The sequence below is a fragment of the Pristis pectinata genome, chromosome 20, assembly GCF_009764475.1.
Source record: "Pristis pectinata isolate sPriPec2 chromosome 20, sPriPec2.1.pri, whole genome shotgun sequence".
Lineage (NCBI taxonomy): Eukaryota > Metazoa > Chordata > Chondrichthyes > Rhinopristiformes > Pristidae > Pristis > Pristis pectinata.
In genome coordinates, this window is record NC_067424.1 from 14,488,991 (window position 1) to 14,516,197 (window position 27,207).

General features: G+C 40.6%; 1 protein-coding gene across 2 annotated transcripts in view; it reads left to right on the plus strand.

Annotated features, from left to right (window-relative positions):
* Window positions 1–14,065, plus strand: part of lrig2 (leucine-rich repeats and immunoglobulin-like domains 2) — a 60,231-nt gene extending 46,166 nt beyond the window's left edge. For both annotated transcript variants that reach the window (XM_052034705.1, XM_052034706.1), the window contains 6 exons: window positions 898–1,179; window positions 2,649–3,098; window positions 4,150–4,302; window positions 5,121–5,279; window positions 6,219–6,503; window positions 7,656–14,065. In XM_052034705.1, the coding sequence (XP_051890665.1) occupies window positions 898–1,179; window positions 2,649–3,098; window positions 4,150–4,302; window positions 5,121–5,279; window positions 6,219–6,503; window positions 7,656–7,897 (1,571 nt within the window). In that variant the 3' untranslated portion in view covers window positions 7,898–14,065. The remainder of the gene's footprint in view (window positions 1–897; window positions 1,180–2,648; window positions 3,099–4,149; window positions 4,303–5,120; window positions 5,280–6,218; window positions 6,504–7,655) is intronic.
* Window positions 14,066–27,207: the final 13,142 nt, after the last annotated feature.

Below are 27,207 nucleotides of genomic sequence, written 5' to 3' on the forward strand. Positions count from 1 at the left end.
CCATTATAAATTCATTTTTCCATTATAAATTTCTATCCCACATTGTAACAGTAGTTGTCCATAAAATTCAGGGTTTGTAATTACAGTCTTACTCCCTTGCTGCTTGGTGACCACACTGTCCCACAATCGCTGACCAGAGGATACATTTGTAATTTGGCAAGTTTACTTGAGAAACTGTCATTCAGTAAAATGGTGGTATGATTTTTAATGGAAATGTAAAACTTAAGGCAGGATGTATGACTTCTAAAGCAGAGGGTTACATAACTTCTCACCTGGCTCTTGCTCTCCAACTCACCAGGACCAGAAGTTCATGCCAGAGTTCAACATTCTGCTTCAATATAAATCTTTTAGTTTTGAGCTACCCTCCGTGTCTTTGGAATTTGGGTGAAAAGACTCTAATGGGTATAATGGGATGGAGTGCTACATCTCAAAAAAACCAGTTCCATTTAAAAACTATGGAGAACAAATTTATATCCCTGGGATTTCAATTATTGTCTTTCCTTTTAGGTTACTTATTCCCCATTTATTGCAACCGGAGATCCAACACATGATTCAACACATTAAGTCTCCCTTTCTGTATAACAGCTTCACAATTTTGTTTTCATTGTGTGCCTCCTATTCTAGCCCTCTGTGATTCATTTTCCTTGTTTAAGTACTGTCCTTTGGCTGCTTGGGACCCAAACTGGAGAAATCTCTCCCTAAGTGCCTGATGTACTAGTAATCCTTCACTTAAGACTTGCCTTTGTAATCGTGATTCTAGCCCTGTCCCAATATTTCATTTGCTAATTCATTGGGGAATTTTGTTTCATTAAACTCCTGAGAAGTGTTTTTTGGTTATTATTTGAAAGATATTTATAAAAATGCAAGTTATGACATTAATTGTTTTGCTTCTAATAGAACTTCCTTCGTTTATGAAAACCCCAATGGATTTAACAATCCGGACCGGTGCAATGGCTCGGCTGGAGTGTGCCGCAGGGGGTCACCCGATACCACAGATTGCTTGGCAGAAAGATGGTGGCACAGACTTTCCTGCAGCACGGGAAAGGCGCATGCATGTCATGCCAGAGGATGATGTCTTCTTCATTGCAAATGTGAAAATTGAAGACATGGGCATGTATAGCTGTATGGCACAAAATGCAGCAGGAGGCATTTCCGCAAATGCCACCCTCACTGTCCTAGGTAAGAAGTTGGGTTTTGTGGAAACTGTTATTAGCATGATATGGCATGGGTTTTGTGTAAAGCTTTAGAATGTCATTTGTTAAATTGGGCCATCCTAGAGTAGAATAGAATCTGTTTGGGTGGACAATGGTGGCTATTCAGTGAACACCTGTTTGTTTTTAACCCCTCTTTGAATGTTGGGTGTATTAAGCTGTGGGCAAATGTGTGATTTAGATTTTACTGAATGCAACTCATCCAACCAAGTTCCCTTGAACATCATTATTTTTCCAAAACAGTGTGGAGTTTTTCCACCTCTCAGCACTACACTCCAAATTGTAATACAGATGATCCCCGGGTTACAAACTGGTTCTATCCATAAGTTGGAACATACACAAAATCACTTGATATGATAACCATACCTCCACAGTATTGTAATGACTGGTGGTGTGACTGTGAATAAGCCACTGGATACTGAAGCTGGTAGATGTAAAAGGTCTTTATTCAGCACGGGCAGGTCTTCTGGAGAATCTATTTCTCATGTTCTCGCCTCTCCTTTCCCTTTCATGACAATCTGCAGTACAATAAGGTTTATACTTTTCAAACGCATAACAATAAGTGATTAAGTACAGTTTGTGGTTTAAATTGCCTACTTTAACATTTTGAGTGTGGACAGGTAATTTTGCAGAATTACATATTTACAATGAGAGCACATCCCAATTGACAGAATCTCTTTTGAGTATTCAAATACTGGTGGCTGGTCCAAGGAGATTCTGAGCCAGAATATTAATTGACAAAACAGACAGATGTGTATGTCTTCCCTGATCTTATCATGGGGGTTTCAGTGAGGGTCAATTAATATGAACATTTATTTATTGTCTTCCATTGTCTCATTACAATGGTACGGAATCAGAATAACCCATGCTCAATGGCTGGTTTCATTGGCCTTGAAGTGTCAGTCAATGTTGCATTGTTTAATAGAGTATCATTGCACAAGTATCAACTGCCTGGTCAGTTTCCAAAGCAAATCTCAAGTGGCCTCCCACAGTGTAACAGGCAGCCTGTGTTCCTAAGAGACAATGGTGTCTGATTACTGCAGGGATATTACACGTAAACAGAGGTTCTTTTTGGCATTGGTTCTCATTTGAATTAACTAATATTTATGAGAGCTCATTTATATGTATGGGTGCAGATAAATTAGGTGTTTGTAACCTGGGGAGGGCCTGTTCAAGTTTTTGGCTCTGGTTTATGGTGTCTATAACATGTCAGTTCACTGCAATGACAATCTAACTTCTGAACAGAACTGGTTCTTTGTGACTATAGTGTTTATTGTGGCTACAAAATGCTCTCCCAGAACTTCAAAAGCTGTAGTATTTCTTTCACTTGATTGAAAATTTTAGCCACCTGCCTGGTCTAAGTTTCTAAACTCATTTAATTTTCACTCCTCCCTTTCCACTGCCATTCCTTTTCTCAACCCCCACCACCATTCACAGAAACTCCTTCATTTATGCGACCACTGGAAGATCGGACTGTTGCCAGAGGGGAAACTGCTGTTTTGCAATGTATAGCTGGAGGCAGCCCCACACCGCGCCTGAACTGGACAAAAGACGATGGCCCTTTAGTGGTAACAGAGAGACATTTCTTTGCTGCTGCCAACCAGCTTCTGATCATTGTGGATGCTGGCCCACAGGATATTGGGAAGTACACGTGTGTCATGTCTAACACACTTGGGACAGAGCGTGGTCACATTTACCTAAACGTGATTCCAACTTCGAACTGCGACTCCATGCAAAAAAGCTCTGTCTTTGAGGAGGATGGCTGGACAACGATTGGAATCGTTATTATTGTTGTAGTGGTTTGTGTGGTTGGCACGTCACTGGTGTGGGTAATCGTTATATACCACATGAGGCGGAAGAGTGAAGATTACAGTATTACACACACAGGTAGGACAGACTTCAAATTGTGTTTTTATAAAGTTAAACACCTTATGGAACTTGTACTTCCAATGTAAATATGTTGCCCAGAATTGTAAGGTTAATTGTCCCAATCTGTGACTCCTTCCTGTCATGGGTGTACTATAGCACCTCCACAGATATACCAGTGTAATTATAAGTATGCATATTATTACAAATGTAAACTTTGGAAGTTATGATGAAAACAGTGGGCAATGTATGCAGATTTTTTTTTATTTAAAGAACATCAAAACCTTTGGAGTTATAACTCATTAATGCAGATAGTTCAAGCTTCAGACTGGCTCACTAAGAAAAAGGGTCTGCATCTGTGATAGCTATCTGCCATTTGTCTCTTTAGCTGTTGAAGATTGCACCACATTTTCTGCATTTATTTTCAAACCTTGGTATAATTATCCCTGCCTAACCCTGTTTCACCAGAAGTCCAGAATTAGGGCATAATTCTCCAGATGCATTGGAATGAGAGTGTCTTTTACAAAGTAAGATTGCAGGCTTGATCCAAGTCTGTTAATCAAGTGCAATTGTTTGTCTGAAAGGGTATTCAGCGTTTTTTAAATGTCTCCGTGCAACCTAAAGAGTCATGGTGCATTGAGGTAATTCACTGTAAAAATTGGTTACCGGTGCCTTGAGATACAAAGTGTAAAATAGATTCAAATTTAAAGGAGAAAATAATTGTTTCTGGAACCATGCTTTGCTTAATTTCCCTGGTGACAGAAATAAAGCCCCTATTAAAATGCATGATGCTGATATTGGCAGGTATGCAAATTATTCCACATAAACTATTGCCCGTCTCTATAGGATGCCTCTAGTGTAAGGGACTTTCAAGGGATTGATGGGAAAGGGGGGGGGGGGGGAGGGGGTGAGACCCAGTGTGGGTTGCAAGGTAATAAACTCAGATGGTGGTTTAAAGGCAGCATTTGTAATTGGATTGATATCTGTTGCCTTGAGGTGTAACTAGATAATGTAGTTGGTGCACACTTGTCTGTGGCTCCTGTAATGACTCTACTTTCTTCTGTTTCCCCAGATGAAATGAATTTGCCTGCTGACATTCCAAGTTACCTGTCTTCCCAGGGAACTCTGTCGGAGCCTCAGGAAGGCTATAGCAACTCCGAGGCTGGAAGTTACCAGCAGCTCATGGCATCTACTGCCCATGGCTACGTACACAAAGGAACAGATGGTCAGCAAAGATGTTCCTCCTTTTCCATTAGATTTTTTTTAAAGGGTATTGAGCTTGGCTTGAGGTGAAGCAGAGTTTGGGTGGGAAGGTGGTGGAAGGTGGTGAGAGGAGAGTGACCTCTGGCTTGAGATAATAGCTTCAAATATCAGGTAGAGAAATGTAATTTTAGTATATGGAGTATAATTGATTCAGATACTAGAAAAGAACAATGAAACAAACATATAACAGGTGAGATTTCAAAATGATTAGACCTCCTTAGAGATAAAGCTGATGGTCATTAGGTGTTTGTGAAGGAGAAACAGTTGAGTTCTAGGTCCAAGTGGGTTGCTCTATCTTCTAAAAGGAAATTTGGACATATTTGCGCTATTGCTTCTGGTTTGGTGGCACAATACAGATCTTTCTCTTTGCAACTAAGTTGGCATGACTGATTTTTACATTGCAGTTGCAGCACAGATGTATCATTCAGTCAACACCAGTATGTGCCATCTTTATACTCCATGTGAGCCATTGTTTTAATTGTATGTTAGTACCTATTTTCAATGAAATTAGGTACTAACATATATTGACCAAAGAAACTGGGACAGGATGTTGGGGTTGAATGTGGGTGAAGACTAGTCAGATATGTCCAGTGATACGTTCTGGGTCACTTTGGTCTCCTGGAGTTTTGCTTGATTGCACAGTTGCTAATTTTCTGTGAAATTGGGCACACCTTTTTGTCTTTATTTGTTGTCACGTGAAAATACGTGTTCATCTACGATGTCTGTATTTTCTATGATGTGCTGATTTAATTCTGAAATGTTGATGTTTTGTTCCAATAGGTATTTGCTATGTAGATAATGGGAGTGAAACTGATGCAGACATTCTGACCACACCACTTGCAACCAATCTGCATGGGAGGATGGGTTCCTTGTATGCAGGCAGGAGCAGTTTCCATCCAAGTGAGCCGCATGAAGGGCTTGCACAGCAGGCCAACACAGGTACGTGTCACAGGCATTAGGATGAAATCTTTGTACAAACTTCAAAATAAAATGCAATATAGGAAAAGACCATTGGTCTCAGAGAATGTGATCAATTCCAGGTCCACAGAAGGTTATTCTGGTGTAGGGTGATGTTTCCCCTCTGTGTCAGCTTCATTCTTTTGCCAGCAATCTTACCCTTGTTGGCAGTCGGTAGGTTCAGTCTTGCTCGAGGACAAGTATACAATTTAGGCTCTGCAGCCAGTACAGGGGAAGGGCTGCACTTGGAAGCAGTCTCTATTGGATGAGACATGAAATCAAGTTTTGATGGATGGGTAAGATCTCTATGGTACAGTTGAAACTGCAGGAAACTTGCCTGCCTTTCTTTAACAGCTACGGCAAAGCAGAATAATCCAACATTGAAAGAAATTAGCTTTTGAAAATTAAGCTTTCTATTTGTGTTGCGTGTTTTGCATTTTTGGTACAAACTAGAATGCTTTACAGCCAACAATGTACTTTTTTTGGTAATGTAGTTCCTGTTATAGGAAAATGGCAACAAACTTGCAGACTGTTCGCTCCCATAAATAGCGATGGTGGACTGGCAGTCGTGCAGTTTTGTGCTTTTGTTTTAATATTGCCCAGGACACAAGGAAGAACCCCATGGGATCTTGTACATCATGCTGAGAAGGATGGCATTCTTCTGGAGCAAATGTATAATCTAGCCTGACATCAGCGGACCTTTCTGACTTGAAGGCCAGAAATTTTATATAGACAGCTGCTACAGTGATCAATGTTGTAGTTTTAAATATGCTTCATAATAATTCACTCTATATCAATTGCCTCAAAATCATAAGCTTATGGGATAAATATGGATCTTTCTGGTCTGTAAATAATAGAGCAAAAATATCTAATATGTCTGAAGTGTTGCATTGTGTTTTAAACTGCAAAATCTGCTTTCAGGTGGTACTTCTGGACCATTGGTGATTTGCTCAGACTGTTATGACAGCACCAACATGAATGCAAAGAACAGAGAGTACTGTCCATATACATTCCTCGGAGAGGAAGATCCTCTTGATCATACTCTAACCAATGTTATGGGACAATTTCCAAAGGACAGCTTTACAGTACACAGTCAGCATGAAGGCACAGCCATAGACAGCCTGATCACAGAAGGTGACATGTCTGTTTACCTGACAAACCATGATAGGATATGCAATCCCACTATGACTCAACAACATCGCAAGGGTAAGTCGCATACTTTGTATGTCCTGTGTAAATGCACAGAGATAGAGGAATGTCGATAAATCAGAACTATAGACATTTGATTCTTACAGAGCCCTCATCTTGCAATAAACATGGTTGAAAAGGTTTTTAAAAAAAAATTGCTAAAAATAAAAGCACAGTGTTGGAAATTTCCAGCAAGTTTGTCATCATCTGAAAAAGAAGAGCTGGATTAGCATTTTTGGCAAAAGTTATGAGACTCCAATGTGACCATCTGTGCTTCATAGAGCTTCATTCTGTGCAAAATGTTTGTGATGGTTTAAGATCTGTATATCCCAATATGTAAAACAGAAACCAATTTCTCAACCCAGTTAAATTTACCATTTTTGTGATGCTGCAATAGATTCCTAATTTTGTAATTGTGTTGATTCTAGAAGGATATTTTCCTTTGGCATAGTTGTTTGTCCCCTCTTAAGGCCAGGGTCACTTGCAGCCAGGTTTAGCTCAAAGTTTATTTTTAACAATGTGAAGTAACTTAATTTTTCATCAATTATTCAGTTCTGTTTATGATCCCTGTTCATTTTCTCTTTTGTGTACACACTGGTATTTAAGTTAATCTATTTAAAAACATAAATGCCAACTTTGTGGATGTCACTTTGAGGATTCAGTACAGTAATTCCTAACTGCATAATTTTGCACAATTTCAGTTCTAATGCTGCCTACATTGGCTCAGCTTGTGCCCTTTTGACTATATGGTTGTTTAAGATGATTAAAACAATTGGAAGGGAAGATAAATTATTTCTTCAAGTGTTAGAGTTCCGAATAGGAAGCAGATCTGTAAAATGAGAGCTATATTCTTAGGGATGGTATCAACAAAACATAGTGCGATCTAATGTCCACTTTCCCAAAAGACTGAAGAAGCTGAGGATAAACCTACAACTGCTAACTAAAACTGCTTTTTTTTAATCCCCCCCGTGTTGAATATGGAGGTATTTAGGGTTACAAAACTAAGATGTGCTGATGAAATCCAGATCAGCTGTTCATTGAAAAACAGGGCGATTAAAAGGGGCTGATTGGCTTCTTTCTGTTTCTTTGCTGGGAATATTAAGCTGATGCTGCTTTTATTTATTGTCTTTACTAATTATTATTTTATTTTATTAATTTTTGTTTCATTAGAATCATGCCCACGGCCTTCACGAGGTTTGAATGCAGATTCGGGACTGCACACACATCCACATTATTTGCATCAACCTGTGAATATTCATGAGAATCCACGGGCTCTCATGGAAGGTGAAGATGAAGCAGAGGATGGATCTGAACCCCGTACAGCTAATAACAGACCAACCCAAAGAAGCTCTGAGCAGAGCATTGACAGTGAGAGGACTCTAGCTGTGCAGGCTTATGGTGCTACTACGTAGGCCATTAGTACAAACACATTATCAGTACTCTGAGTGTCGCAACTTTCACCCACTACCTCAAAGCGCTGACACTGAGGCCAAATACAGCAGATGTGTGTGTCTATGATGAGGCTCAACATATCTTCATTACTCTTCACTTTTCAGACTTTTTAATTTTTTTAAGAAAAGCATCTTTGAAAGATGTGGCAGAGGAATAATTTTTTTCAGGTGCATTTTTTTTGCCAGTGCTGGTTACAAGTAGCATTAGGAATGTTAGTGCATCCACTCTAGTACCATTTATAGGCAAAGAAAGCAACTGGAAGTACAGAATGTGATCCTTGAAATATTGGTAAACTTCCTTGAATTGCATAAGGAAAATGGAATTTGGCTTGGGGGAAGAAACATCAGCTGCAGGAAATGTGACCCTCCATGTTTATTACTTAAACATTCAATTCCGAAGTGCATTATAGCCACTGATGAACTGCTGGGATGAATTCAACAGTTGATAACAGGTTTACTGCTTTTCAGTATGCAAAATTAACTTCATTGTACAATATAAACAATATAATCATATTTTGTTTTCACGGGCAGTAGTCTTTCTTGTGACATTTAATTCATCCATGTCAAATTTTTTGCTGATATTAATAGCCCATACTTTCAAGATATTGAGGCTGTTCAGCTCAGTGGTCTCCGTGCAGGATCTGTTATTGTGTGGGTATTGCATGTCTTGCAGTTCATGTGAATACTGTGTGCTAAAGTGTTGATAACATCATAGTGACTACACTGCAGTGAGTAGAGGCTCTAACTGACAAAAGGAGTGAGTGGATATTTTCCTGTCTGAATTTATTTTTGCAATAACACAGTTGTTTGGTTTGTGGCTCTGTAGCTGACTTTCAAATTAGATTTTTGAAAATTTTTGCCAGTACAGTAGTAATAAGTTAGAAAGGAAGCTAAAAGAACTTTTTCTTTTCTCTCTCTCAAGGTGTAGACATTGATACACTGATATATTGATTTTAACCAGTTTAAGTGCGGCAAATACAGAGCCATTACAACATCTGTACTGCATTAATGGTGTAGAACATGCTGCTCGAAACGTGCATTTTGCCTTGGTATAGTGTCAGATTAATGCTGCGGCTGACTTTGCTGATCTCAAATCACTTGAGTCTCTCAAAATCACAATGCTCCATTTGTGATAAACTCTGTCACGTGCCATTTATTGGTGTGTTGCATCTCGCTTGGAAGATGTGAGGAGGACAAATTTTGGTTTGACTTGGAACAGCTATGGAGCATAGAATGACGGGCTCATCTTTGACTTGCTGCATGGTTGTGATTTTGAAAGTGCAAACATTGATCAAAACAGCTTATGGGTTCAAGACTCCAGGTTATTCTCATCATTTCAAGATCAAATTTGGAATAAAAGTGTTGACTTTCTGGAAGTGAGTGGCAAGCATGGAATGTTCTAGTGCCACTGCACCTGTTGCTGCATAATCATTGGTTCAATAATAATAATAAAGGTACATAAGGCATTTTATTTTTGGTTTTCCCTTATTAAGTAGCCAGTGGGAACAAACTTCCCAGAGGGAAGTGGGGGGGAATCAGAAACAAAGTCAGTGCAACTCCTGAAACAGCACCCTAGTCACAATGTTTTTTTTATTTTGGGATCTTTGGTATAGATTGACTCTTGCATTTATAACTTTTATAAATATATATTATGTAAGTATTCAAGTAAACACTAGTATAAAGCCTTGTATACTATTTTTTAATTATGGGTTTGAATGCTTTCTCTGAGAATTGGTACAGGTGATGACCATATAGTTAGGTCAACATCTTCAATTCCACCATCTGCCGTTTACAGAATAAGTCCTGGTATCTGAAACTGAGTGGTATTCATGATCCTCTGTGACCAGCTCATTACAGATCAATAGAATACTGTGTCATTGGGAAACTGTTTATATTGCCTGGACTCAGCAAATTTCAGCAATTCTCTGACCTGTAGGCTTCATAATTTCCCAGAATTTCAGAATCTTATGCTCAGTCACACACAAGGTGGAAATATTGGTGCAGTATGTCACTCTCGAGGTAATTAAATACTAATACAGATATCTGATGGGTGAATTGAGAAACTTGTGAATTCTGCCATCGGATAAGTGCTTGTTTTTTAACTGTCTGTACCTGCATTGTACCCACTGTTGAAAACTTAATCAGAGTGCAGTTGTTCAGTACAAACTATTCTTCCAAGCTATTCAAATGACATATAAATAATCTGTCACAGATACCATTTCATGCACTACATGTATTCTGCCCAGACCATGCCACACTCATTACGGCGCAAGCCCAGCATCAAAGTTTTTTTAAAGATGCATTAACCTTTTTCTAGTACTGGTCAGTAATCTAACTTCAAACCCACAGTGACAAATTTTGGCATTGAATTCAATAAACCTGTTAATTCAATACCAGGGAAGTAGGCAACGTGCTAAGTTATTGTTGAAACCCAGTGGATTATCTAACGTTTTTCTATGAAAGCCTACCCCTTCCCCAAAGTGGCCCACATGTGACTCCAGTTCACGGCAGTGGTTGGTTGGTTAAAGCCTTACCAAAGTCGCACTCATCCACAGAAAAAAGTGCTGGCATTTTAACCTATGTAGTACAATATTCCAGTGCAACTACTACATTTGTCGGTTTTGCCCATTTTGTGTTTCGCATTTCACAAGTCTATTCATTCGGTAAAACTTTTTTTTCCCCATTTGTAGATGGCTGTGGAATAATCTATCACTTTACTGTTAAGTTAATTTACAGAGGGTTTTAAAATTGCTTTTTGGAAGTCCCTCTGAGCTGTTGGCTGGAGATATCACAAGTTAGGATGAAGTATCAAAGCCACTTATTGTAGATTGAGACATCCCTCGGACATTTCATACTTAGTTATTATCCAGGTTCCTGTTGGTTGATTCTGGAGCATCAGTCAAAAGAGAAAAAACAATTATCTTTGGCTATTTTAGCTACAATTTGCAAGAATCCTTTTGTGACAAAATCAACTGTGTTCATGGTAACTTTTACTGATGCTGGGCTTCAATTCAGTTCTGAACTACCATGTTGGGATTTGTACTTGTTTTCTGGATTACTCATAAAGGCTGCTATCAAGAGTCCAGTGATTCGAGCTCTAGGTGCCCCATCCACCATCTCTGTTCTCTGTCCCAGTGTGTTTCCAGTCCTTTGTACAATTAAAACTGGTATCTAATGTACTACCACACACTTACTTCAGCATCCCTACTGAGTTATGACTGACAATAAAACAAAGAAATGGTACTTTGTTAATAATTGTTTAAAATTCTGCACTTTTTGTTTTTAACCAAGAATTAATGGTAATGATTAACTACAGATTTATTTGTCCTGGTCCTTTCAGCAATTGTAGTGTACTCTGATTTATTGCATTGATATGATGGATCACTTCAGTACCCAATGACTGATCAGCTGTAGTAAATTATTACTTAAACATTCGATTCTAAAGTGCATTATAGGCACTGATGAACTGCTGGGATGAATTCAACAGTTGGTAACAGGTTTACTGTTCTTTAGTATGCAAAATTAACTTCTTTGTACAAAATCTTGCATAGAATGTTGTTGCACATAAAACAGGTCACTGAGCCCCAAGGGTCTGTGCAGTATGTTTCAAGCAAATCTCCTCCTGCCCAACTTCATTTCACTTCTAATAGCCCCTATTCCCTTTACCTTGAGTTCTTAAGTAGCTTTGCCTTGAATTCATCCACGCTATTCACCTTGACTGCTCCATGTAACAGTTAATTTCATGTTATCTCTAGATACAAATTTCTCCTTAGTGGACTTATGGTTGCATTGAGAAGATTTGTGCCCCATTAAATGAATGCCTTTTTCCAAGTTTGTATGTGGCTGATCCAAGGAAAGTCATTGTATAGCCACGTACACTCTTAAGATGGCACTGAGATGCATCAACTGCTCTTGAAGCCAACAATACAGACTCTCTGAGCATTTTACCAGCTACTTTACATTGATAACTTCAGAGAGGTGAAACTGTCATTGTCAAAAGTTAGCTGTCATGCAACCTGCCCAGATTACATCTTGTGATTTGTTGTTTAATCAATCCACCAGTTATAGTAAATAACAAATAAGAATAGGCAGAACTCTGAAAACTACAATGATCCCAGACTTTTGCACATAGCCACCATAGCCAGCACCTGTGTCTTAAGTAATGAAAACAAAATGTTGAAATACTCCACCTGACCTCCAACATTAACTCTTTTCCTGTCTCTGAAGATGCAACCAGACCTGCTGAGTGTTTCCAGCATTTTCTGTTATTTCAGATTTCTAGCATCTACAGTTTTTTATTTTACTTCTGGGACTTGGGTGTTTGAATCATGGCTTTTAAACTCCTACCACAAGATTTCAGTCTTAATCAGATTTTCAGGCATTAAATTAGAGCAAAACCTTCAGGAACCCACTTCGAAGACTTGTATCCCTCTGACATTTGATTTCTCCAATTCCTAGTTCTCTAGAGCTTTCAAACCATTTCAAACTAGTCCTCATTTAGCATCCATTGGATCTTGTCTGCTTTGTGGAGATCCGGTCTAGACATCATATGGTTTAAATGTGGGGTCGTGGTGGCTTTACAGTTGAGCCAGAATCTATGACGTGCACAATATGTGTGGTTCCCATTCCCAAAGAAATGACTCAATGAATGTTCTTTATAACCACTCTCCTTGTCACAGCCATGTAGCTTTTTTTTAAAAAAAGAGGTGCCCCTCCTGCTGGTAATGGTTGTGGGTCAGGTAGACAATGGTTCTGTAGACAATTTATTTAGTCGATGTACATTACCTCTGTCATGATAAGCTGTATATCCATGCTGGTCCCACTGAGCTAGAGTCAGTTAAGGTCAGCAGGATACAAGACTTTGAAGTGGATTCTTGGAGACTTTGTTCCAAATGAATGTCCAAAAATCTGCCATGTTAAGATTCAATCCTCATGGTGCGCATCTGAAACCATGATAGAGTCATAGCCATTTGCAATTGAACTACATCAGGAACCTCTGCCAGAGCTTTCACGAGTAGCTGCAACAGTCACCATGCTCAAGTCATAGTTACACCTGCCTATAATGTGAACTCTTTCTAAATGCTTCCTGGTTTTGTACATCTGTCATTACATCTTTGTATCTGCTGTGTGGGGTATAGACACTTGGGCCATTGGTCCTCCATGACCAGGCTATCCGGTTCTAGTTCCATGGGATTGTCGTAGATTTGATGTCTGTCTTTCTTCCCCTTACTGCCAAAAAAGAAAAGTTAAACCAAAAGTTGGTGGATTGCTGCTTTGACTTCTGGTTTTCAATGCCCACTATATTGGTTACATCACCTTTTTAGAGATGATGCTTAGAGGCAAGGATTCACAATAATGGCAATCTTCAAGTCTGTTTCTTACTGCAAAATTATAGGAGCTGTTTGGGTGGGGGGTGGGGGAAGAAGGCCTTGCATGCTGGTTGTAGAACGTTGAAGAGGTATGCTGGAAATCAAAGGAAAATTAACAAAAATGGGATCTGTACTTGGAAATTATGGTTTGTACTCTTTGGAGCTAATACAGGGCCTGAAGTAAGATCTGTGAAAGTGATACTCTGGTTGTCATGGAGCAGGTGAACGGCAATGAATAAATCAAGCATCAGAATTCTGCATGCATGACAAAAGGAGGCCTTTCAGTGTCTCGTGCCTGTGCCAGCTCTCTGCAGCAGAAAACCTGGGTTATTTTGTGATGCATGCAGTGCCTGACACAAGCAGAATTTAAAGATAATTGTTTCTTTTTGCTTTAATTTTAAAATACTGTTCTGTAAACCCTTTCTGCTATGAGCCTTTGCAGATGTTACTCTATGAATCCCCTCAGTATAAGTACTGTGCTTGACTCTTTGAATTGCCGCCCTAGCTACTATGCTATGAATCCACTGTTCAGGTACTGTACTGTGAACCTTCTCCATGCAGGTACTATGCTTAAGCCTGCAGTGTATAAATACTGTGCTGTGAATCTTCTGTAGATGCTGTGTGCAACTTGTGTTGACCAGAATCTATCCTTCTGTATATTTGATTCTCACTTGTGTACATTCTGTAAAGCATGTGTAAAATAAACCTGTTAATGTAAAATATCTTGTATTTCTGCACACAATAAAAAGCAGGAAAAACATTTGTGTGTGGAGTATTTAATTGATCTTGCAGTGTAGCAGATGGCCAGGTGAAGAGTTTGGGGAATAGTTAGGACACAACCCACACCTAATGCGGCTGCTTATTTATTCCCACAGTGTTATTTACATACCAAATGTTTTGTGGAATGACACAAACCAAGTTTATATTCTTTTGGGGGTTCAGAATGGTCTAGTTCAACTCTTTAAAATGACAAAGGATAAGTACATCAGAAACGAGAGCAGGAGTAGGTAATGCAGGTCCTCAAACTTGCTCTGATCTTAGCCTCTGCCCCACTCCCCTGCCCAATCTCCATTCCCTTTGTCGTCTCCATAGTCCAAAATGTATCTTTCTCAGCTTTTAATGTATTCAATGACAGACATCACCCCTGCATTGGGTTTCATGCGTAGAACAGTACAGTACAGCACAGGAAGAGGCCCTTCAGCCCATGATGTCATGCCAATTTAAACTAATCCCATCTACCTACACAATGTCCATATCCCTCCATTCTTTGCACATTCATGTACCTATCTAAGAGTTGCTTAGAAGCCTATAATGTATCTGGCAGTGCATTCCAGGCACCTACCACTCTGCTGTAAATGAACACTTGCCCTGCACATCTTTGAACTTACCCCCCCCCACCTTAAATGCATGCCCTCTAGTATTAGACATTTTGACCCGGGGGGGGGGGGGAATGCTGGCTGTCTATCTATGCCTTTGATAATCTTATAAACTTCAATCAGGCCTCCCTTCAGCCTCCATCACTCCAGAGAAAACAACCCAAGTTTGTCCAACCTTCCCTTACAGCACATGCCCTCTAAAACAGGCAGCATCCTGGTAAACCTGCACCTTCTCCATAATCACCACATCCTTCTGAAAATGGGGCGACCAGAACTGAATGCAATACAGTTGCATTTAGTAGCGGCCTAACCAGCGTTTTATAAAACTGCAGCATGACTTCCTGAATCTTGAACTCAATGCCTCGACTAATGAAGGCAAGCATGCCATGTGCCCCTTTTACCACCCTATCAACCGGTGTAGCCACTTTCAGGGAGCTATGAACTTGGACCCCAAGATCCCTCTGCTCATCAACACTGTTAAGAGTCTTGCCATTAACTGTGTACTGTCCTTTGTTGGCAAGGCCAGATCCAGTCTGGGGGAAAAAGGCAGTGAACTGTGGTATCTCCTTTAGTAAATGGTGAGATTGGTATCGTAGCAAGAACTTATCTTGGCTGAGAAGATCTAGATCAGTTTGCGTGCAGATAATAAAGTAAATGCTGAAAGAAATCAGCAATTTCAAATAAAAGGTGTTTTCCACCTCTGGTAGAGTCCAGGACAAAGGGATGTAACCAAAAGACAAAAACCATGCCGTTCAGGAGGTACATTAAACTCTTGTGGTTTATGTGGCAGAAATGTTGAATTTGTGCACAAAGTCACAGATGCCAGTTCAATTTGTTTTAAACCTGCATCTTGTGCTTTGGCTCTTTAAGGCTATAAAGGCCTATGGAGCCAAGGCAGGTGAATGGGGTCAAGAGACAGATCAGCCATGATATCATTGTTTGGCAGAACAGAAGAGCCTTGGATGTTTTGGTATGTAAAAGGTGCAATGTCACTACGTACTGCTTTCAAAAATGTTATTAGAATAAATAGGAATAACTTATTTAACCTTCAGGGATAAATGATTTTTGATTTCTATCCTGAACGACCTACTTCAAAAAAAATTTAACTCTTGTTCCAGACTTCTAAACCAGAGGAAGTCATTCCTATCAATTCTATGACTGGGAACTGAATATTTGATGGTGTAGTGGCTAGCTACTCTACTATAGAATAAAGACACTGAGTCTGTTGCTTGGAGTCAGAAGTCAATTTCTCGACGGGCGCGGTGCGCCTTTTTAATACCAAAACTCTTCCTGCGCTTCAGTTCCCGCGCTGACGTCACGTATGGGTCACCTGACCTTCCTGCGCGCAGGCTTTCCTAGCCCAACGATGGAGAAGGAGGAGGGCCCTGCGCCATCTTGAGTCGGGGCCTCTGACGCTCGTGATCTTGGGAACCGGTTTGATACCGGTAAGGTGAGTCGCCACAATGGTCCTTGAGATTTTGGGTGGGAACAAAAAAGGCAGAAAGCAGTGGTATCTCCTTTAGTAATGTTTGAGATCAGTATGAGAGGAGTGATCCTGGCTTGGAAGATCTAGATCTAGAATCAGCTTGCTTGGAGTTAAAAAACAGCCGAAGGAACTTGCTGCCTGGAGGAGTTTATCACCTCCCTAACACTAGCTAATGTGTAGGACTGAGTGCAAATCAAGAAATGCATTGAAATTGGGAAATGCTCATCAATCAGGCAGCATCTGTGGAGGGAGAAAGGGTTAATGTATCAGGTTGATGACATTCATCAGAACTAAGTTAACATTTCAAGTTGATGAAAGTTCATCAACCTGAAATATTAACTCTTTAGGTCATCTACCTTGAATGTTAATTCTGTTTCTCTCTCCACAGATGTTGCCTGACCAGTTGGTTTTTATAGCATTTTCTGCATTTATTTCTGCTAATATTTTGCTTTTCAAGAAATCGTGGCAGTTTGCAAGTTGGGTATTGTAATTATCATAGACAATTTTAATTTTCATATAGATTGGGTAAATCAAATTAGCAAATATGGTTTCAAGGACATTCATAGAATGTGTACGAGACAGTTTCTTAATAATTGTGGAATCAACCAGGATACATAATATTTTGGATCTGGTCATCCTTAATGATGTAGGATTAATTAATGATCAGACAGTAAAGGATCCTCTGGGGAAGATTGATCACAACATGGAATTTCACAATCACACAATGGAAAACTTGGGTCAAGACCTTTGTTGCCCCTTTAGCCACAGGCAAGGTCCCAGAGGACTAGAAAGTAGCCAAAGTTATTCCTCTGTTTAAGAAGAATCATAGGGATAGTCCAACAAATTGTAGACCAGTCATCCTTGCATCAGTGTTAAGGAAATTATTGGAGAAGATTCTTAGGGATAGGATCTGCTCACACCTGAAAAAGCAAGGACTTGTTAGGGATAGTCAGCATGGCTTTGTGCAGGGCAGGTCATGTTTTACAAACCTGAGTTTTTTTTTGAGGAGATAATAAAGGTGATTGATGAGGTTAGGGCATTGGATGTTGTACACATGGACTTTAATAAAGAATTCAACAAGGCCCCTCATGGTTGGCTTATCCCAGAAGATTGGAGCACATGGGATCCACAGTGACTTGGTAGATTGAATTCAAAATTGGCTTAGCTATAGAAGGTAATAGTAGTGGAGGGGTTTATTCTCACTGGAGGTCTGTGACCAGTGGTGTTCCTCAAGAATCCGTGCCGGGGCCTCTATTTTTTAATATATTTATGTAGATAAATAACTTGGATAAAAATGTAGATGGCATGGTTAGAAAATATGAAGGCAACACAAAAATTGCCAGAGTTGTGGATTGTGAGAAACGTTGTCAAAGGATACAGCAGCAATAGATCAGTGGGAATTATGGGCGGAGAGAATACAGATGAAGTTCAATCCAGACAAGTGTGAGGTGTTGCACTTTGGGAGATCAAATGTAAAAGGAAAGTGTACAATAAATGGCAGGACCCTTAGGGTCATTGATGTACAGATAGATCTTGGGGTGCAAGTCCATAGCTCCCTGAAAGTAGCAACACAAGTAGGTGGCATGGTAAAGAAGGCATACCTACCTTCATTGGTTGAAGTGTAAAAGCAGGGAAGTCATGTTGCAGCTGTATAAAACTTTGGTTGGCCACATTTGAAGTATTATGTGTAGTTCTGGTCGCTGCATTACAGGAAGAGCGTGGAGGCTTTGGAGAGGGTGCAGAAGAGGTTCACCAAGATGTTGCCTGGATTAGAGAGTATTAGCTATAAGGAGAAGTTGGACAAATTTGGATTGTATTCACTTGAGCCTCAGAGGCTGAGGGGTGACCTGATTAAAGTACATAAAGATATGAGAGGGGTAGATAGTCAGCATCTTTTCCCCAGGGTGGAAATGTCAAATATTAGACAGCATAGCTTTAAGGTGAGAGGGGAAAAGTTTAAAAGAGGCAAGTTTTTTTTTAACGCAGAGTGGCCGGTGCCTGGAACGCACTACCAGGGGAAGTGGTGGAAGCAGATACGATAACAATGTTTAAGAGTCATTTAGACAAGCACATGAACAGGCAGGGAATGAATGGATATGGACCATGTGATTAATTTAAATTGGCATCATGGTTGGCACAGATGTTGTGGGCTGAAGGGCCTGTTCCTGTGCTGTACTGTTCTATGTTTTAGTAATGTCTTAAACTTAAAGGTTATGTCAAAGATATGAAGGCAGAATTTACTAAAGTGTGCTGGAAAATCGATTAAAACTATTGCCCTACTTAATTTATGGAATGAATTTCAAGGAATTATAGATCAATTGTGGGTAAGATTAACAAATTGTTGAACGGTAATATAGAGTCTTTAATTATAGGGGTAATTTATAAAAAGGTCAGCAAGCATATTTGTTTCTAGAGGGGGAGAAAACATTTTAAGCTGCACAAACATTTTTTTATACCTTTTGAGTACACTTTTTGTCTTCTGAGAATCAGCTGCTGTCCTTCCAGATCAGCCATCGTTCTTCAGTGAGGACTGAGAGTGAACAGGCAAGTACTGGGGACTGGTGGGTTGGAGACTGGGTCGTCTTCTCCCCTCTCGTCCTGGACTGGGGGAGGAACACATGCCCCATCTAATCCCGGGAGCAATTTCCTCCGAATCCATGGGTGGTTTACACAGAGTTCAGATGAAAGATCCCAGACCTGAAACATTAACTGTTTCTCTTTCCAGAGATGCTTCCTGACCTGCTGAGTGTTTCCAAATTTAACTATTTCTATTATTGAAGAAACAGATGAGAACTATACTAATAGATGTGGGACTGTAACTAATTTCCTGCAGAGAAATGGTGATTCTGTCTCCAGCTACCAGGACCCTAAACTTTGAAATAAAAGCAAATAGGCTGGTAATACTCAGCAGGTCAGGCAGCATCTGTGAAGACAGAAATGATGTGTTGGAAGATATAGAATTGATTTGGGGGAAGATGAGAAATAACAAAGAAATCCTGTACTCTTTCTCTCCACAGCATCTCTCTCCCACTGAACCTGACCAGATGAGCGTGTCCAGAACTTTCTGGTTTTATATTCTATTTCCAGCATCTTTAGATTTTTGCTTTGCTAAGCTTTGGAATCCCTCTCTGAAACCATCCAACAGCTGCCGCCATTGAGATACATTTTAAAATCTATCTCATTCACACATCTGCCCTAATGGAGTCGAATTTTATTTGAAAGGATTCCTGTGTCTTGCTTTGATTCATTTCAGTTAAAGATACTACTTCAATATAATATTGCTGCTGGAGTTTTCCTTTCCTAGAAGGCTTAATTCCACTCCATTTCTGAGGTGGCTCATGAGGCCAATGCAGGAACCACAGTTTCTCTGAATGATGGGGCAAGTCGTGTTGACGGTGGGTAGTTTGCACAGTGGTCCACTTCTTTTGCTTAAGCAGGGCCTCCGCATGTTGCCAATGCGTGGCCTCTAGCTTCTCAATACCATCCTAAATGTTCCTTCTCCATTTTGAGTAGTCATGGACTCAAGGTTCCCAGGAGCCAGTAAGGGTGTTGCATTTCTTCAAGCAGGCTTTGAGCACATCTTTGAATCCTCTATCTGCTTGGTCATGTCTTCTTGTGACGGAGTTTGGAACAGTGTTGTAGTCGAGCTGGTAGCACAGATGGAGCAAGAGTGCCACCTGCTGCTCCTTTTGCAAAACTGCACATCACTGAAATTGTGGATGATGTGCCTTTTACAAAGTACACACCCATTTACTTTTAACTGAATTTTGGAGGAGGTGTGTAAACCAGTCTTATGGTTCTGGTAAGTACTATCTATGATAATTAATCAGTAAGAACTGCTTCAGAGTGTGAACATATATTTTACTGCAGACTAATAACTAATGTATGCACATACATCACACACATGACATTTTTGCATTATACGTTTGACTTGTGTATAAATATTCCACGCATGGCATCACCTAATTATTGGTTTCTAATTTATCTCTCACTGCTCTCAATCTTTTTGATGGTCTTGGGCTCTAAATAAAAAGTTATTTGTGTTGACACTTTCACATGGGCAGGCAGGACCTGAAGGCTCAGGATTCAAATCTACTGTGAGAAACTCCTCAAAAATCTTTTGTCTCTCAGTCTTGGTGGGATGGTTATCCAGTCCTTTCTTTCTTTGAATCATTGAGAACAATGCCCATATTGCAAGACTTTGCCCAGGATCATGTGAAATGTGCTTGCCACTAAAGAGATAATATGACTTCAGTAACTGGACATAAAAGAAAAAAAAGTTTCAGGAAGCAGTTTTCCACATCATTGGGACAATGGTGTTTAGTGATGGGACAGATTTTGAGGCATTAAATACTGGTTCCACTCAGAGCATTCTTGCTATGTATTTGAATGTCTGGATGGGTCAACACCAAATCCAGAGCTTGAGCACAAGTTCCAAGCTAACTTTCCAGCCTGATTCTGAGGGTTTGCTGCAACATCAGAGATGACATCTTCCTGACGTTCAAATCAAAGTTGTTTCTCAACTGATTTCCCAAGTCACTGGGTCAAGGTTCTTCAGTGACTGGAGTAAAAGATTCCATGGAACCATTTTGAAGAAGAAAAGGGAAGTTATCCCTATCCGTTCCCAATATTTATGCCTCACTCATCACCACTGAAACTCTATGTGTGGTGTGCAAGGCAATTTTTTCACTGTATCTCGGTACAAGTGACAATGATATTCCAGTTTCAAACTAATTATCTGCTCATTATCACCTTGTTGTTTGTGGGATGTTGTTTGCAAGTGGCTGCTGTCTTGCTTGTGTGGCTACACTTCAACTGTATTTGGACTGTTAAACATATGTTGAGATGTCCTGAGATCATAAAATGGAACACTTACTTTACATTGTGAAAGCAGCAGACATCTCCCAGCATGTTGACCAATATTAATTCCTCAGTCAGTTTCAATTATCTGAATATTTGTTTCATTGTCATTCATGGGAGTTTGCACCACATTTCTGAAGTGACAAGTGCAACTATACTTCAAAAACTACTTAATCAGTTGTGAAATATTTGGGGGCATCTTGAGGATGCAAAAGTGTAAGCTCTTTCCTTATACTTTGAGAAGCATATAGTAAGGCAAACTTGCTTAAAAGTAGATGTGACCCGTGAGGTTTGCAGCATGGAACAGAGCAGGGACTAGTTCACTCCCAACTCTTCAGGCCCTGCATTAGATGCCACTGATATGGGTTGAATTTGCTGTTGTTTGTAGCAGCAGCAAAGCCACTTCAGAGGCCAGTTAAGACTCAGTGAATCAAATAATTAGGGTCTAGATAGGGTTCAAAACTCAGTGAAGAAGATATAAAAATAGGAAATACTAGAAACACTCAACAGTGAGGCAGCATCTGCAGATTAATGTTTTAAGTTGAAGACCCTTCATCAGTATTGGAAAGGTGAGAAAACAAGATAGAGATTCTCTAATTTCTTGTCATTAATCAATGTTGCCTGACCTGAGTATTTCCAGCACATTGTTTTCATTTCAGATTTCCAGCATCTGCAGGTTTTTGGTTTCCAAGTGAAAAGCATGTTGGGAGGTGGCAGAAGTCATTTGAGAAGCAAGTTGTACATTTAAACGGAATGGCCAAGACCAGACGCCAATTTAACAGCAAGCATTTTAACTTAAAATATCAACTTTATTTCTCCCTCAGCAGATACCACCTGATTTGTTGAATAATTCCATCATTTTCTGCTTTATTTGAACAAAATATCAGTTTGGATAATAATAAGAGATTGTACAAAAAGGGGAAGTTGTTTAGCAGTAAAATTGCCTCAATAAGCACATTGAAATCAAGAAAAAAATCAGAGGTTAAAAAATAAAATGTGCTTCATCTAATTACATAAAGAATGCATAATAAGATGGACAAATTAACAGCATAAGTAGAAATAAATGGGCTTGATCTAACAGGCAATACAGAGACGTGTTTGGTGACCAAAGTTCAAAGCTAAGACGGCCAGGGTGTTCAATGAATAGAGTGGACTGGAAAGGCGGAAGGAAGAGAGCGGTAATAAAGGATAATTTAATGATGGTTGTAAGGAATGCTCCTGGCTCAGAAAATTGAGAGAATTGAGGGATGGAAGCCACGTGCAGGCAGATGTGCAGTTTAAATTGATGTCATGGTCAGCACAGACATGATGGGCCAAAGGGCCTTCTCCTGTACTGTTCTAAGTTCTAAATTTAAATGGTATGAATGCAGATGGGAGACAACATAAAACACCAGTGGGAGGAGTTTATAGGCCACTTCACAGTAATTACAAAGTGGAGATAATATTAATTCTAAAATAAAGAAAGCCTACAGCAAACCTAATACGATAATGAAAGGAATTTTCTTGCAGACTACCTAAACTGAATTGGAGAGAAATTTATAGAATGCATTAAGCTTGATTTCCTGAAACAATATATAATGGAACCAACAAGGAACTGGCTGTTTTGGGTCTAGTGTAATGAGAAGGTATTAGTTCGCAATCTCATAATGATTTCCCCCAGGAAAAAAATTATCACTATGTGATAGAATTTTTGAAAAGTCAAAAACGGCAGATAAAACAGAAATTTCTGGAAACACTCAGCAGATCAGGCAGCATCTGTGGAAAGAGGAACAGATTTAACGTTTCAGATCAAAGACACTTCATCAGAACTGGAAAAGTGAGTAAAGATGCTAGTTTTAAGGTTTGAAGAGATTGAGGGGAGGGTGGATAGTACAACTCTTTGTTAGTGAAACTGTTGAATTCAGTATTGAGTCCCAAAGGCTGCAACATGCCCACACTGACCATGAGATGCTGTTCCTCAAACTTACATTGGGCCTCGTTGAAATAATACAGGAGGCCACAGACTGATAGGGCAGAGTTGCTTTCTCTGTATGTAAGGTTGAGGAGTGAGCTGACAACGTACATTGGAAAAGTACATCAGTGAGACGCGACGCAGATTGGGTGACCGCTTCGTCGAGCACCTTCGCCCCATCTCCCGCAACAGCCAGGACCTCCCGGTGGCCACCCACTTCAATTCCACATCCCACTCCCATACGGACGTGTCTATCCACGGCCTCCTCTACTGCCGCATTGAGGTCAGATGCAGGTTGGAGGAACAACACCTCATATTCCGCCTTGGGACTCTCCAACCTGATGGCATCAACATCGATTTCTCTAACTTCTGGTAACCCCTCCCCTTCTTTTTCTTCCCCCCCCCCCTTTGTCTTCCCTTATTCCTGTGGCTCCCTTTCCCCGCCTTGATGACCTGCCCATCTCCTCTCCTGCCCTCCCCCATCCTTTATTCCATGGTCCACTGCCCTCTCCTACCGGATTCCTCCTCCTTCAGCCCTTGGCCTCTTCTACCTATCACCTCTCTGCTTATTACATCTTCTCCCCGTCCCCCACCTTCCCACCAGCCCCCTCTCACCTGGACTCACCTGTCACCTGCCTGCGTGTGCTCCTCCCCCTCCCCCGACTTCCTCCTCCTGGTTTCTGCCCTCTTCCTTTCCAGTCCTGTTGAAGGGTCTCGGCCCGAAATGTCAACTATTTATTTCCCTCCACGGATGCTGCCTGACCTGCTGTGTTCCTCCAGCACTTTTTGTGTTGGAAGAGTAAAGTGAGGTTTGTCTGTAAGTAAATAACACCAAACATTAAAGGAAATATTCCAGAATTCTTAACACATTCATTTCATTAAAATAAACTAACTCCAAGGAAGACACGGGAAATAAAGAGCTAGGGATTGTTTGGATTAAAAGAAGTGTACGTGCTGTCAAGATTAATAAACTTGAGGATTAGGAGAGTTTTAGAAAACAGCAAAAGGTGACAAAAGAAAACACTGACAAAGAGGGAGAAGACAGAAATATGAGCAAATTACCAAATAATAGATTTATAAAATGCATATTTATATACTGGAGAGCTTCTAGTTTGTAAAAAGAGAACAGCAAAAATAAAAATGTGTTCTTTAGAGGCAAAGGGCAGGAAAAAAAATAAAGAGAAATAGGGAAATGACCAAGACATTAAGCAAATATTTTACACCTGTCTTAACATAGGCAGAAACAAGTGCATAAATTGGAAATTTGGAGAACTAAAAATGGAATGGTGGTGAGAAACTTAAATTGATCGATACTAATAAAGAGAAAGTTAAGGGAACCGAAAGGCAACAAAGTCCCTTGACAGAAGACCTATACCCTAGGTTTTAAAAGAGGTGCTTGCAGAGATAGTGGATCCATTAGTGGCACTCTTCCAAAGTTCCCTGGATTCTGAAGAGTCACACTTGATTTAAAGTTAGCAAATGTAACTTATTCACAAACTCCAAATTAAATGGAAGGTTTGATAGCCAGGGGGCACAGCTTCACAGGGTGTTGAAGGCCTTCTCGGAGAAACTAGCTATTCATGTTAGAATAGACCCTGCACTGCCCTGGGACTCAGTAAGATACCAGGAGTCAGAATCCCACCAGAAGATTATACCTGGGACCACAGTGGAAGAAACAATATGATCCTGCACATAGATAAACATGATCTCAGGCAGTGAATCACCTATGGTTAATGGGTTTTCTATCAATTACGTTATTAAACACCAGGTGGGGCTATAGAGTAACCAGCTGCAAACAGAACTTGCCCAAGTCTCCTTTATCCTGCGTATTGCCTTCATTTTGTGATAAATTTAAACATTATGGAGGTTAGAATTAAACCTGGGTCACTGGAGGCTCTAAGACACTGATGTCCTCAAAGAGAGGGTGGATAGGACAAAGGGAATACCTTTGTTAATGAAATAGTTGAATTCAGTATTGAGTCCCAAAGGCTGCAACATGCCAACACAGTAGATGAGATGTTGTTCCTCAAACTTACGTTGTGCCCCATTGAAACAATGCTGTAGCATAAATATAATCCAGCTCTGTCTCATCCTGATCCACAGCTCATTCACGTTCGCACTGGTGCAAGAACACACGTACAAGTGAAAGCGGTTCACTTGGTTTTCTACTTCTAAATCTTTGGCAAGATATTGCAATCATTGGGAAGGGAGTTGCAGACAGATGAACAACGTATTGGGACAACACAGTGGTGCATCTAGTAGTGATGCTGCCTCACAGCTCTAGCAACCCAGGTTCAATTTTGACCTCCAGTGCTGTCCGTATGGAGTGTGCATGTCGTCCCTGTGACTGCGTGCGGTGCTCCGCTTTCCTCCCTTTTCCCAAAGAGGTGCATTTGGTAGGTTAAATCATCATTCCAAATTGCCCTTGATTCGTGGATGAGTGGTAGGATCTGGGAGGAATGTGGAGAGTTGATGGGAATGTGAAGTGAATCAACTTCTGGCTTCTTTAGCACTTTCATGCTGGATCCTGTCTTCACCGAGAATGGGAGCGTCCTCCTCCCACTAGCTGATTAATTGTCAAGTTTCAAGACTGCAGAACTTTGCTCTGTTGCTTGTGAAGGTGCTTAGCTGCCAACTGCATGCTGCTTTTGCTGTTTAGCATGCATGTGTTACTGCTTCACCAGATTGGCTTTTCATTTTTAGGTACACCTGATGCTGCCCCCAACAAGCCCTTCTGCACTCGTCTGGCTTGACCCTCTGGCTTGATTGTCCCCGGAAGAGCGAGGGACGTTAGGCCATGAGTTTAGCAGTGGTGGTCATGGCCATTCTTCTACTGGTGCTCCACAGGACCCCATGGATGCTATTTTTGAGCTGCCAGATCTCTTGCATTTTGAGTCTATCCCAAACAGCATGATTGGAGGGCAACACCACATGATGGAGTGTATCCTCAGTGGGTTTTTAACTCCAGAAGAGCTGTGTGGTTGTCTCTTCTACCAGTGCCATCATAGACAGTTGCATCTGCAAAAGTAGATTTGAAAGGATGAGGTCAAGTAGGGTTTATCTCTTGTGGCTAATTCATTCAGTACCAAGGACCCAGACTGGCAACCATGTCCTTAATGATTCAGCCAGGTCAGTCAGTGGTGATGATGGATATTGAAGACCCCAACCAGAGGTCATTCTGTGTGGTTATTACTCTCAGTACTACTTCCAAGTGTTTATCAACATGGAGCCAACTGCTTCATCAGCTGAGGGAGGATGGTAGGTGGTATCCAGGAAGAGGTTTCCTTGCCCATGTTCACCCTGATGCCATGAAGTCTGGAGTCACACAATCCTCATCACAGCCCCACATGGTCCTCGCCATTGCTCAGCCCCAGCCTCAGCAGTTCAACAGTCACACTGCTGAAATCAAAGATGTCCCATTTCACAAGGAGCAGCTAGGGCCAGGAGAATGGCCAATGAAGTCCTCTGACAATCAAATCTAAAAACACTGCGGAGTTAAAAGACCAGATTTTATTTCAAATATATTTAGAAATCAATTAATTCTAAACAATTAATTATTAGCCACACGTCATAGTCCATGTGGAGAAAGAATTCATTGTATTGAGTTCACCAGGCCACTTGTAGTTCCTATGGCAATTGTGTGCTGACCTTGAACAACCCTCTAATTTGTCTTGTTTATTCCTGATGCCAGCCCTGGGCTGAGCTAATTATAAAGCTCTGGCACATCACTGTAAACACCCAGCAAGTCATTAGTCCCATCGTGTCTCTGTCCACGGTCACAAGAAGCACACCCTCTTAACTCACTGAAATCTCTCCACCTCGCTCTCCTACCTCAACCAATCCCAACAGTAGGTCAGTCACCACCAATGGAATATCACATCAGGAAACTTCTCAGTGTTCTGAGTTACTGGATTGCCAACTTCAGATGGACCTATTCCTCACGATGTGATCGTATCACCTCCCATCTCTGACACCCCCACCCCCATGTTCCCGTCTCCCTGATCCTCACAACTCCCCAGCCACCTGAGGCCAATTGACGCACACTCAGACATCATTACTGGAATGCACTGAGTTTGACTGTCAGTCAGCCTTTGATGTTTTAGGAATTCATGAACAAAACCATTCAAGGAAGATGACAGAAGACACCCAGACTCACATTATTGCAGGTTACATCGGCACAATTGGAATGAAATTGAACAACGCAGTCCCAAAGACTTCTGGAAATTAAA